General features: G+C 41.2%; 1 protein-coding gene across 2 annotated transcripts in view; it reads left to right on the forward strand.

Moving 5' to 3' along the window:
- kirrel3a (kirre like nephrin family adhesion molecule 3a) overlaps window positions 1-13,780 on the forward strand; it is a 144,294-nt gene that overhangs the window by 83,712 nt on the left and 46,802 nt on the right. Inside the window, exons 1-2 of one of the 2 annotated variants that reach the window (XM_027273896.1) lie at window positions 4,617-4,785; window positions 5,119-5,268. In XM_027273896.1, the coding sequence (XP_027129697.1) occupies window positions 5,214-5,268 (55 nt within the window). In that variant the 5' untranslated portion in view covers window positions 4,617-4,785; window positions 5,119-5,213. Of the gene's footprint in view, window positions 1-4,616; window positions 4,786-5,118; window positions 5,269-13,780 lie in introns of those variants that run through there. The other variant, XM_027273895.1, reaches the window with a different exon arrangement.

The following is a 13,780-nucleotide window of genomic DNA, read 5'->3' on the forward strand; positions in this document are numbered from 1 at the left end:
ACGGCCTGTTTGCAACATGCAGCGGTAAACAATTTCATTTTTCACAGGAAGACCCAGGGGAGTTCACACACATCTGCAACATGCTGTATTTTTTATTCTTTATCATTTTATAAAAGATTAAAGACTCGCCTGTTCGAGTTCAACACACACACACACACACACACACCGTACCGTTGAAATCCGCTGTCATAATCCAATAATCCACACTAGATTAATTCAGAATCAGGCTTGCTTCATTTCTTTCCTGTTATAGGTAGACTGATTCTCATATCACTCAATGACACTGACGTGTAATTCTCATGTTACTGACAGCTGCTCAACAATGATAGTAACGTCTTGGTTTGAACCCCGAACACGTCTCCGTCTTCTCAGTCAATGTCTCGTGGACTTAAGGGACCCTCGTGAGTTTAATTATGTTGCAGTAAATCCACGAGTCGCTGAGAGAATCGATTTGTCGTCAGTGTTTGACGTACGCGAAGTAAACATCATGTCAAGTGCTTGAGATGTGCATGAAAAATTAATTAATGTTGAAGTCCCCATGAAACAGGTAGAACAGTCTGTTTACTTCTAAGCTGAAGCTGACGTGTCCATCAGGAACACTGAGACGTCAAGTCTGACTTCATGAAGACTTTAAAGGTTCACACAGAGCTCTAATTACCAGAGCTAACACAACAGCTAACAGCTAACGGAACGAGCAGCTAACGAACCTAACAGGGCTAATGATGCTAACAGCTAACGGAGCTAGCAGAGCTAACGGAACGAGCAGCTAACAAAGGTTCACCTTAAGTCACCAGAACTAAAACAAAACCTAAAAACGTAACTAACAGGGCTAACGGAACTAGCAGCTAACGGAACTAGCAGCTAACGGAACTTGAAGAGCCAACATAGCTAAAGGAACTAACAGAGCTAACGGAACTAGCAGCTAACGGACCTAACAGGGCTAATGGTGCTAACAGCTAATGGAACTAACAGAGATAACACAACAGCTAACAGCGCTAACAGAGCTAACGGAACTAGCAGCTAACGCAACGTACAGTGCTAACGGACCTAACAGGGCTAATGATGCTAACAGCTAACTGAACTAACAGAGCTAACACAACAGCTAACGGAGCAAACGGAACTCACAGCTAACGGAGCTAACAAAGCTAACGGAACGAGCAGCTAACGAAGGTTCACCTTAAGTCACCAGAGCTAACAGAACACCTAAAACTAACGTAACTAACAGATAACGGAACTTGAAGAGCCAACATAGCTAACTGAACTAACAGAGCTAACACAACAGCTAACGGAGCCAACGGAACTAACAGCTAACGGAGCTAATAGAGCTAACGGAACGAGCAGCTAACGAAGGTTCACCTTAAGTCACCAGAGCTAGCAGAACACCTAAAACTAACGTAACTAACAGATAACGGAACTTGAAGAGCCAACATAGCTAATGGAACTAACAGTGCTAACAGAACTAGCAGCTAACGGAACTAGCAGCTAACGGAGCTAACAAAGCTAACGGAAACTAGCAGCTAACGAAGGTTCACCTTAAGTCACCAGAGCTAGCAGAACACCTAAAACTAACGTAACTAACAGATAACGGAACTTGAAGAGCCAACATAGCTAAAGGAACTAACAGAGCTAACGGAACTAGCAGCTAACGGACCTAACAGGGCTAACAGAACTAACAGCTAACGCAACTTACAAAGCTAACGGACCTAACAGGGCTAATGATGCTAACGGAACTAGCAGCTAACGGAGCTAACAGGGCTAACATTAATCTGACTTCAGTACTTTGAGTACAGGTAGTTAAGCTCCTTTCATTTTCTATATTTTCCATGTCTTCCTGTTAATCTTTCTTCATCTAAAGGCCTCGTGACCTTAAATCATTCTCACCACATGAAATATGAACTGCACTTTCAACAACACCAACAACAATAAGTTATATTTTCCGTTCCTCACACAGACACACACAGTGAACACAGCTGGAAATCTGGGGTTACATTTGAGTACTTCTGCTTCAAGTGGCTCTCCAGTTTAGCCAAACACCATTCTTCCATCCTTTATCTCTAAATTGCACACATCTAAGCTGCCAGCAGCCTCTACGTCAACAAACTGGAAGAAAATCTCCACACACCGTTGTAATCGCTCTGTGTGCCAGGCACCTATGCAATTTGGCGGGCTTGAAATCGATGTTTAATGGGTGAGACCTCGAGGCAAATGGGGGGAAAAAGCGAGGTGAAAATTTCAGCTAAAGAAATGTGTTTATTTTGATTGGACTGAGACGGGCGTCTCCCACCAAGAAGCCGGGAGATGTAATGATGAGATTCTTTTGTTCTGTTCATCCTCCCATTAGTGCCTGCCCTGCTGTGCAGACATACTGTTGTGAAGTGCAAGATGAGGTTAGATTGTCACATTACAGCACTCCCCACAGAGCTGAACCAGCCCTGTTTGAGAGAAGGAGACACAGACATGTACATATATAGATTGCCCCCCACTGGAAACCCCATTGGGACTGTTTGCTACTTCCATGCTCGTCACGATCTCCTGTGCTCTGTTTGTGTGCAAAACCAGGGCAGTGTCTCGCTTTTCGGAGGCCTGTGCTGAATGTTGTTTGAACGGGGAACCGGTTTGTAGAATTACGGTGATCCACAGGCGTGAATTTAACACTGAAGCGCATCAATCTGGGCGAGAGAGAAAGAGCCGCAAATAACTTCGGACATCCTCTCTCAAATTCAAGTCAAATATCTGGTCAGCCAAACATCAGCCTGACCCAGCAGCAGCTGATATCACTGCCTAGTCCAGCAGCAGTCAGCCCAGCTCGGCGTCTGTCTTTCAGCCTTTTATTTCACCAAGCTCTCACCAACCACTAAAAGTCAGTCCCACATTTACTCTTGTCCGGCGGCTTCTTGCTCGCTCACTCTCTCCTTTTCTCTTCTTAACTTCCTCCGTCAGCGATTTTACGTTAGCTCTTTTAGTTCCGTTAGCTCTGTTAGTTCCGTTAGCTCTTTTAGTTCCGTTAGCTCTGTTCGTTCCGTTAGCTCTGTTAGTTCCGTTAGCTCTTTTGGTTCCGTTAGCTCTGTTAGCTCTTTCAGTTCCGTTAGCTCTGTTAGCTCTTTCAGTTCCGTTAGCTCTGTTAGTTCCGTTAGCTCTGTTCGTTCCGTTACCTCTTTTAGTTTCGTTAGCTCTGTTAGCTCTTTTAGTTCCGTTAGCTCTTTTGGTTCCGTTAGCTCTGTTAGCTCTTTCAGTTCCGTTAGCTCTGTTAGCTCTGTCAGGTCCGTTAGTTTACTTCACTGTCCATCAGGAAACTCTGTAAATCACAGAGTAAGAGAGCAGCTGGACACCGTTCACCTGATTACACGTCAGTGTAGCGTCAACAGGATTTAACAGACGGAGAAAAGTTACAACATGTTGCTTTAAACTTTCAGAAAAAGGAGCTCAGCTATCTGAAGAAGCTGGTGAAAGAAACATCACAGTGAGATGAACCTCCAGACATCAGCACATGCTACAGTTGTGTAACTCAAAGGATCCACTTGTACAGACGTTGAGCTCTAAATTTCTTTAGAAAAACGAGAAAGCTTCACAGACTCGAGTCAACACGGCACCATTGAAGAGAATACAGAACACACACTGGCAGTCAAGGACTGGATGAACAGCATGAACCAGACCAAAGCACTGAAAACATTAAATTCAGTTTACAGATAAAACATTAATGAATATGAATCTTCATATGAATGAATCTTTATTGGTTTATTAATGATATTCAACAATACTGTTTGCCTTTATGTTTAATTCCTTCATAGCAGTTTAGATGAAGTGATGGTAATAAAAATGTATGTGAGTTGAATTTGTAGGAATAAACTTTATATTAGCTTCTTTATTTAAAAATTCATGATGTCTGTTAAATTAAAACCCATAAATGAAGCAGACGGAGGCACAAAGGAAACACAAATGACGTCTCACAGTTTGAGGTTTTTAGAAACGTTCGGTTGGCAACAACCTTGACTAAACCTTTAGAAAACCTTCTTTTTAAAATCAGTGGGTGCAGTGACATTAGTTTTTATTATTTAAGGCATTTTTTTTTTTTACTAACCGAAAACGAGCTGCAGTTGTATAAACACGTACTAAAAGTGTGTCGTCGTTTTTTGACGCAAAAATACCTTTTTTGAGATTTGATTAATTGAATTTACTCCCACTGAATTCATCAAGCAGCAAGTGAAACCAAAAAGTTCCTCTTGTCGTGAGTCAGTCTCCATAAGTCCCCATGTTTAAACAAAGTCTGGAACTGGGATTTGAAATCACATGGAGAATGACGTGATTTCACGTGATTTCAGACGGTATCAATCGTCTTTAATCACCTGTAAATTGTCTGATTTCTCCTCACCTGTCGCTGCTGTAATGTGATTTCGCTGTTTTTTTAATTTACTGCTTTTAGCTGATTGTTTTGTGTTTCCTGTTTTATTTTGTAGTCCCTGCAGTGTTTCTACCTCCTGCCTGTTCTTGATGACGCACCTGTCTTCTTATTAGTTTCACCTGGTGTCCGGCCTGGTCATTTGTTTCTTTGTTGTCCCGTCAGCGTTTGTGTCACGTCTCCCAGAATCCTCTCTGTAAACAAACTCGGGGTAATTTCTTCTTTTTCCCCAGAAAAGAGAGAATATTACTGTCAGATTGCATCAGACGTGTTTTAATGTGAAAGTCCGTCTCGCGGTGGACTGACCGCGTTTAGCTCGTCGGTTAGTATCTGAACTCGAGGGACGCTGCTGAAATCTGGTTCACGACACCCAAAGGATGGAAACATATGTACGAGGACAACGTGAATATGAAAGGAGAAAACAGTGAAAATATTTAGATTGGAATCATTATTTATTTATATTATTGCCATTTCAAGGCCTCGGGCTGCTTTGTGAGCCAACATATGGCCAGGCGAGTCTGAAACGAGGTTATGAGCTGCTAATAACGCTCCAACAACCTTTGAGAGACATTTGCTTTCACAACAAGTCTGACATTTGACTACTGGCTGTGGGAGAGTGTGAGGATATGAAGTACATGTTTGTTCTGACTTTCATGACGTGTGTGAGGTTGATTTGAAGTTTGTGCTTGTGGAGCTGATGATTTTATTTTTGTTTTTTTCAGGGAGCTCCGCCGTGTTCACCCAGCAGCCCACAGACCTGGTCGTGGTGGCGGGCCAGCCAGTCACGCTGCCCTGCTCCATCCCCGGGTACCACGGCATGGTGCTGTGGCTGCGTGACGGCATGGCGCTCGGCGTTAACAGAGATCTGTCAGGTAACGTGACGTTTACTGGACGTTCTTATTCTGATATTTTATTTGACAGTTTTGTGATGTTTTATAGACGATTCGTTGAGAAAATAATCTTTAGTTGCATGCTATTGTCACTGACAGTATAAAAATTGGACGTCACCCACAAGAGCTGTTTCGAAGCTCAGTGTAGTATATATAATATAATATATATAATATAGAATATATAATAACTAGTAATATAAATAATATACGTGTAGGTCCTGTTGGCAGTCCTGCCGGGGCTGAATGCGCCGGTTGCTCAAACAAGTCACCTACCTTCCAATCAAAGCGGTCCACGCTCTTAATCCCGCCATAATTTAAGCCTTAAATATAATGGGACAGGTGAGTTGTAATAAAACTTCACCCTCGTACAGTGTGTCATGAACGGGGAAATTAGCTGACAGAGACCAAAACTAAAACTTTTTGTACCAGGCTGTAAACATGTTTATTTCTGCTGTGAAGTTGGACATTCGGAGGTTGAGCTTTGGATTTGGGAATTCCTCTACAGCTTTCTGATGTTTCATTGATAAAATATTAAAAGATTAATTAAGAAAGTTGCAGGCCCAATTTAATGCTATTACCTAACCACCAAATAAAGGTTTAAAAAGAACCTTAAGTACTTTAAAGAATCACATAAATTTCAGAGCAAAGAAGCCGAGCAGTTGGCTGATCGACCCCTTTAATAAATAGTTAATCTGTTCAGGTATGTCTGTGAAGAACTGTGGTTTATATCGACTCTTCCATATAAAGGGGGTTAAATTGAATATATCAGGAGAGAGATGCAGTGTGTGTTTGAATGACACCATGTCAAAGTGTATGTTGAGTTTTCGTCCTTCAAATTGAGTTTTTCGGTCTTTTTTTATTGACATATAAAAACGTGGCAGCCAGCAGTGGCTTGGTCCAGCTGGGTTACAAAAAGTCAACATGTGAGGGCTGAAACTCATCACAACATCTGCTGCTCTGGCAGATGGTTAATCGTGTTTTGCTCTTTTTCCCCGAGCCACGTGTGACTTCCTCGACTCGAGCTGCCTGAGGAAATGATTCCCTCTGATCCGGAGCATTGGATGTTTGTTTAGGAGCAAGGCGAGGTCAAGAGCAGCAAACTTCATCTGCATGAGACGAAGATCCAGTGAAGACGTTTAGGACGATGTGAAGGAGATTAAATATCTCAGTCTGCGTGTTCTGTTTGATGGATTGATTTTATTATTGAAGCTGTCACCGAGATAAAATATAAACACATGATGATTGATCATTCGAAGGTCCAGAAGCTCTTTGCCACCTGGCTGCAGTTCCCCTAACGTCCACCTGAGGCTGGCTCCAGAAGTGAGTCAGTCTCCATAAGTCCCCATGTCCAAATGTCCAACTTCACAGCAGAAATAAACATGTTTACAGCCTGGTACAAAAAACAGTTTTGGTCTCTGTAGATAATTTCCCTGTTCATGACAACTGTACTGAGGGTGAATTTATATACAACTCACCTGTTCAGTCTTTATACTGCCGTTGGTTTTAAAATGAGTATTTATGCTCTTTAAATTTAAAATGTGTTTAGGAAATAAGATCATTAATTTGTATTTTAAGCTGTTAAACATCTAGCTAAACTAAACAGAGCAGCATGAGTACAATAATATACGACTCACATCCAAAACATTATGTTGTGGATTAATTTTTAAAGTGTTTAAGATGAGGAATAAGGAAATACTGATGTTTTGTTAATTTAAATGTATTATTTGAATTAAATCTACTTGATTTATAAACCTTTCTAAATATTTACCGGGTAATATTTGATTTTATCTGTTAAAAAATTACAAATGTCAAGCTAAACTAATTTACAAACCTTTTATTTAAGTAGGAATAGATAATACAAAAATAATTTATATATAATTTGTATTGTAAAACTCACCTGGACCTGTAAATCTTTAAAAATAAAAAGAATACATTCTTGCCGGAGAGGAAGCTTGCTGGATGTCCGAGCATGTTTATTGACGTCTCCCGTCCTCGGGGTGTAACGGCGTCGTGCAGACATATTTTAGCATGTTAACACGAAGCTTTCCCCAAAAGGTTTCGTCGGCTTTGGCCTCTTTTCTCTGCTCCCATTTTGTCACAGGCACTGTTCCCCTAATTGGGCCACAGAGGACAATTCTCCACCATTACATCTTTCCTATCTCACTCCAGGGCCTCTCCCCGGTGTCACTAAAAGTCATAATGACCGGGCCCCCAGGGGCCCACCGGTGCCTAACCAAACATCACTATCAACTCGAGCTGGGCTGAGCGTGTGTGTGGGTGTGTAGGAGCTTTAATGTGTGTTTATGTACAGTTAGCTCTGTTGGCTCCGTTACATCATTTAGCTCTTTTGGTTCCATCAGCCATTATTTCAGTTAGCTGTTTTCGTTCCGTTAGCTGTTTTAGTTCCGTTAGCTGTTTTAGTTCCGTTAGCTCTTTTTGTTCCGTTAGCTGTTTTAGTTCCGTTAGCTCTTTTAGTTCCGTTAGCTCTGTAAGTTCTGTTAACTATTATTTCCATCAGGTTTTTTGGCTGTTTTTGATCCGTTAGCCGTACTATTTCCGTTAGCTGTTTTAGTTCCATCAGCCATTATTTCCATTAGCTCACGAACAGAGTCAATGGAGTTACCATTAGCTCTTTTCGTTCCGTTAGCCGCTATATCCATTAGCTCTGTTAGCTCTTTTAGTTCCGTTAGCTCTGTAAGTTCCGTTAGCTCTGTAAGTTCTGTTAACTATTATTTCCATTAGGTCTTTTAGCTGTTTTTGATCCGTTAGCCGTACTATTTCCGTTAGCTCTTTTCGTTCCGTTAGCCACTATATCCATTAGCTTTGTTAGCTCTATTAGTTCCGTTAGCTCTATTTGTTCCGTTAGCTCTTTTAGTTCCGTTAGCTCTTTTCGTTCCGTTAGCCACTATATCCATTAGCTTTGTTAGCTCTATTAGTTCCGATAGCTCTTTTCGTTCCGTTAGCCACTATATCCATTAGCTTTGTTAGCTCTATTAGTTCCGTGAGCTCTATTAGTTCCGTTAGCTCTATTAGTTCCATTAGCGCTATTAGCTCCGTTAGCTGTATTAGTTCCGTTAGCTCTTTTCGTTCTGTTAGCTCTTTTCGTTCTGTTAGCTCTTTTCGTTCCCTTAGCCACTATATCCATTAGTTCCGTTAACTGTTATTTCCATTAGCTGTTTTGGTTGTTTTTGATCCGTTAGCCGTACTTTTTCCGTTAGCTCTTTTAGCTCCATTAGCTCTTTTAGTTCCACCAGCCATTATTTCAGTTAGCTCTTTTTTCGTTTCGTTAACTGTTATTTCCATTAGCTCTGTTAGTTCCGTTAGCTCTGTAAGTTCTGTTAGCTCTGTTAGTTAGCTCAGATTAGTGTTTATGCACAGTACCTGTTTGTGTCGGTCTCGGTGTAAACAGCACGTTGTTGTCGGTGGCACATCGCTGACCCGGTTCTTGACATCGAGGACTGAAAGCCTCTCCTCTCTCTGCCGTCCTCTTGAACTGTGAGTGCTTATTTGGAGGTGACAGAGTAATTGGGCCTTTCTGCCTTGACAATAGATGAAAAAGCTCTCCGCGCTGACACCACACAGATATTTAAACAGGTTATTATAACAGCTGAAAGAGCAGAAAGAATTCAGTACATGAGCCTGTCGGATCAGAAAATATGTTAGCACTTCAGATTAAAGACTGCACCGGACGAGGGGACATGTCGCTTCATACCGCTGCATTTCACCCGTAACCTGCTGCAGCCAGCCAGTTTCCTGCTAATGATAATTAATCATGCAGTACGTGTGTGAATTTATTCATTAGCAAACCTGCATGTGCTCCCAACAGAACAATTATGAATGGAAACATCGAGCCAGAAGCTTCTGTGTTTACATCCTCATACATCTGTTTAACCGTTAGTATATCATGTGTACTAATTTTACGTCCAATGAAATACTTGTGACGGAACACAATACACAAATATATTTCACAATAAAACAACTCTTTGATTTACAGATTTTACAGGTTTAGCATAACCACTTGCTAAACAGCTAATTAACTGAATTTGCCGTTAGCAGGCAACAGAATGGGCGTTAGCTGACGTTAGCTGATGTTATATATGGCGTTAGCTGACGTTAGCTGATGTTAGCTGGCTTTAGCTGACGTTAGCTGATGTTAGCAGACGTTAGCTGATGTTAGCTCACATTAGCTGACGTTAGCTAACGTTAGCTGACGTTAGCTGATGTTAGCTGGCTTTAGCTGATGATATATAGCGTTAGCTGATGTTAGCTGGATTTAGCTGACGTTAGCTGATGTTAGCTGGCTTTAGCTGATGATATATAGCGTTAGCTGGTATTAGCTGATGTTAGCTGGCTTTAGCTGATGTTAGCTGGCTTTAGCTGATGTTAGCTGACATTAGCTGATTTTAGCTGATGTTAGCTGGCTTTAGCTGATGTTAGCTGGCTTTAGCGGATGATATATAGCGTTAGCTGACATTAGCTGATGTTAGCTGGCTTTAGCTGACGTTAGCTGATGTTAGCTGGCTTTAGCTAATGATATATAGCGTTAGCTGATATTAGCTGACGTTAGCTGACATTAGCTGATGTTAGCTGGCTTTAGCTGACATTAGCTGCTATCATAAGCTAAAGTCAGCTAACGTCAGCCCATGTCAGTTGGTACCGGCAGTGGTGGTTGGTACAGTGGATATAATATTAAAACTTTCTTGATGGAAAAGATAGCTTTAGCACAACAAACTTTCTAAAGTAGCTAACTGCTTATTAACTGAATCTGCTGTTAGCAGACCGGGCTAAGCTGGACCGGGTTCGAGCACGACCTCTGAGACCGACGGGGAATAACGTTACACTACTGAGGTGTTTACAGGAGCCAAACCCAGCAAGAAAACCACCTCCTGTCACAAAATATTTTATATTAGTTACTTAACAACACAAAATTAATCCTGTTCACGTATATAGATGGTAACATGTTTCCAAGCTGTCATTTGAGTATACAACACTTTGCAAACAGGAGACGTGTTAAATTCCTCACTTCTGTCTTCCTCTGGTGTGCCGCTGACAGCTCAGCTCACCTTGCCCACATTTCCCGTGCACTCATATTGCATTTTAATTCTCAGCCCTTCAGCTTGATAAGCCAGACATGGTTCAACAGCCCCCACAAGCTATTTTTAGTCAGCGGTGTGTGAATTCCCCCTAATGTGTGGGAAACACTTCCACTAAAACTCAGCACAGCTGGAAGAAATTCATTCCTCTACGTCTGGATTTAAAGGTTTGAATGAATCACCAAAGACCAAATGTAATAATTCAAAGTAATGTCAAATCTTCGTATTTTCTTCTACTGTTGGGTATTTGTTGCCCCCAGTTAGAGCCGGGGCTTCCGTCAACATCCTCTTCACTCTCTTCTCCTCTGCCATTATGTCCAAAGAGGCTGCTGAGCCCGGTGGTTACATTACCCACTCGGCCAGCTCCGGTTCTGGCACGACACCCCCTCCATGCATCCCGGCCATGAAAAGCTCCTCTTCTTCCCGGTGGTCCAAAATGCCTGACACTATAACACCAACACTAACACTCCCAACTCACAGTCAGACTGAGCTAACGGCAGCTACAGTTTACTTCACTGTCCATCATAAACTCTGTAAATCACAGAGTTGATGCGGAGCAGTCGGAGGAAACATTTTCTCCATAAAATATTTTCACCAAAATCAGTGAAATAGTTGCTGGCGTTGATGTTCAGCGGCTCTCTGTGTTCTGCAGATGATTTTAGAGCTGAAAGCAGCTGTTTACATTTTAATTGTCTGAGCTCACAGCTGCATATCTACATTATACAGTGTTATAACCCTCTCAGTGAATGTTCTGTACATTGCTTATGCATGTGAAAGTACATTAGGACCAGTTTCAGCAGCTGAACAGTTCATTATTAATCGAATTATAAGACACGCGCGCACAATACGAAAATAAATGTGCTTCCTCACTCAAGTCATTTCACTGTGTTCTACCTCCACCGGCTGCACATCATGCATCACTGATGAATTTAAAATATGCCATCCATCTGGTTCAAATGATAGCAGATTTGGGGAGTAATCTGATTACTGTAAAGCTGCATGTATAAATGGGTTTTATACAAGCAGACTGTGCAGTTCATATTAAATTCTTCTTTGGTTTTCCACCTTAACCTGATTTCTTTTCTCCTGTAGACAAAGTCTCATCAGGTATTTGGTGTTTTTACGTTTGCATGGGATTGTTTTAATAAAAACACACTGAAGTGAAGTGAATGTTCTAAAGTTTTCGTGGTGTAAACGCCGCCAGTGTGTGGCTTTAAAGTTTACTCCCTTCAGTTTCTACTGCGAAGTAGAAGCTACCTTCATGTGCCAGAATAGATCACTCCATATGTAGATATAAAAGGTGAATTCTAAGGTGTTTTTTAAGGTGGTTATATATCACTGTATACATAGTTGTGCATGTTATATTCAATTTCTGCTGACGGATCACTCTAAAAGTCACACACTGGACCTTTAAGTAAAGAATCAGACGTACAAATCACTGGTGTCCACTTATAATGGACCAAATTTAGATTTACCACAAATTCACCACCATGCGGAGTGTGTGTATTTTTAAAATGAGCCACAGACATACATTAGTCCAGTGTAATGAGATGGCATTTTTCATAAGTCCGGTGTTATCGCTGTGGACTGATGCTGGTGAGGGACTTCCAAAGTGCCTCAGCGATTGATTGTTGGTCAGTAGAATAAATAGCTGTATTTTAGATGGAATCAATAAGCATTAATGTTATTTACTTTCCCCATTTGGCTTTAATGGATGCCCCCTCCTCTCCCCTCCCCTCCCATCACGCCGTCTTGGCTTGCACCCTCTCAAAACAGGCTGACCTGTATGCATACTCATTCCCTCGCCTCCTCCCTCCTTCATTCCTTCCCCTCCTCTTTACAACTGAACGCACACAAACACACCGTGAGCTCGACTCTGGGGAACCGATGAGGGATTATCCGACGTTCAAAGACAGTCTTTGTCCGAGCCTGTTAGGATCTTCCTCAAAGGAAGTAGCCTACCTAAATGTGAGAAGCAAAGACGCCAGGAAGACAGACATATAATCTCCATATTCCTATCATCCTCCATCGGAAATGGCCTTTATTTATGTAGTATAAATGATTAAATAAATATATTTCAGTAATGAAATGGGCTGTGTTTCATGTATATATTGTCTACATGTTTACATTTATGGCACTGGGTAGATGCTTCTGTCTGGTTTGGGATCTCAGATAAATGAATTAATAAATGCAGAAGCACATAAATAATAAACAATGTTTTGTTAATTTTTATGTATTAATTTATGAATTTTTGCTTTTGTTTTTAAAACCTTTGTCTTTTTCTGTCCTTCACACTGTGTAGCTTATAATATTTTTCAGGGTTATTTGTGGGTTAGAGTTTATTTTTCATGTATTTTAAGCAGAATACAATTAATCACATTTTTACATTACTACTGCCATTTGGGCCTCTGGGTGGTTTTGGCATGATTTCATCAGGGTACCAATTACAGCAGAGGAAGTCAGTCCCAATGAAAAATGTCTTGAAGGGTGTTTTAGCTTTTCATATACAACACCAACACACGTCAACCCGAAGGAGGTTTTGAAAGAGGTGGACAGCACATACATACAAATACCAGGAAGGAAATAAGCCCTCCGGTTAGTTTGAGTCGCAGCCAAAATATCATGGCTGTCAGTGGTTTCCAGGATTTTTCAGCATAGTTTGGACACAGCTGACCGCTCACATTTGGATGTTCGGATGGAGCTGTTATAAAGTAGAAATGAAGACCTGCATTCGGTTGCATTGGTAGGATGTAATAGTTTCCTTTCCATCACTTACTGAAGCTGTTTTAATTTTAAAATTTAAATTTTTTCTTTATTTTCTACCAACCAGCTGCATGCCACCAATGCAAATACTGTACATGTACATTCACTGTACATGTAACCGTTATTTCCAGTTTCCACCCAAGTAAGCCAAGTAACACAGCCCAGCTAAGAAGCAACATCAGAGGAAAAAACAGAAAACATTTTCGCCTTAAAGTACAATCTAGTTTCACCAAAGTCAGTGAAATAGTTGTGTGTTTTTTTACTTCCCGTGGTTCATTGAACCCAGTGAAAACAGACAGTGAACTGCAGAGGGTGAACCAGACTCAAAGAAAGAGTGAAAGCTTAGAAAGATTAGGACTTATCTGACATCAGACCCTTTAATGCACAAGACGGGCAAGTCTGATAGCAAGTGTCCTGGCAGGTCTGTACAGGAGTAGACCTCTATGTTTAGAGTCTGCAGTATGTGTTCGCTGCATGATTCATATTGTTCGTGTTGTTGCTACATTCTGCACGTGGCTAATTGGCAATTAAGACATGCAAGCGAACAAACTGTAGCATGCAATCATTCAACCGTTTTCCATAACCGTTTAAGCAACAGCAACACCCCAACAAATCTATCTCAGGTCTTTAAAACAGGT

The sequence above is a fragment of the Larimichthys crocea genome, chromosome XXII (assembly GCF_000972845.2).
Source record: "Larimichthys crocea isolate SSNF chromosome XXII, L_crocea_2.0, whole genome shotgun sequence".
In the NCBI taxonomy this organism is placed as follows: domain Eukaryota; kingdom Metazoa; phylum Chordata; class Actinopteri; family Sciaenidae; genus Larimichthys; species Larimichthys crocea.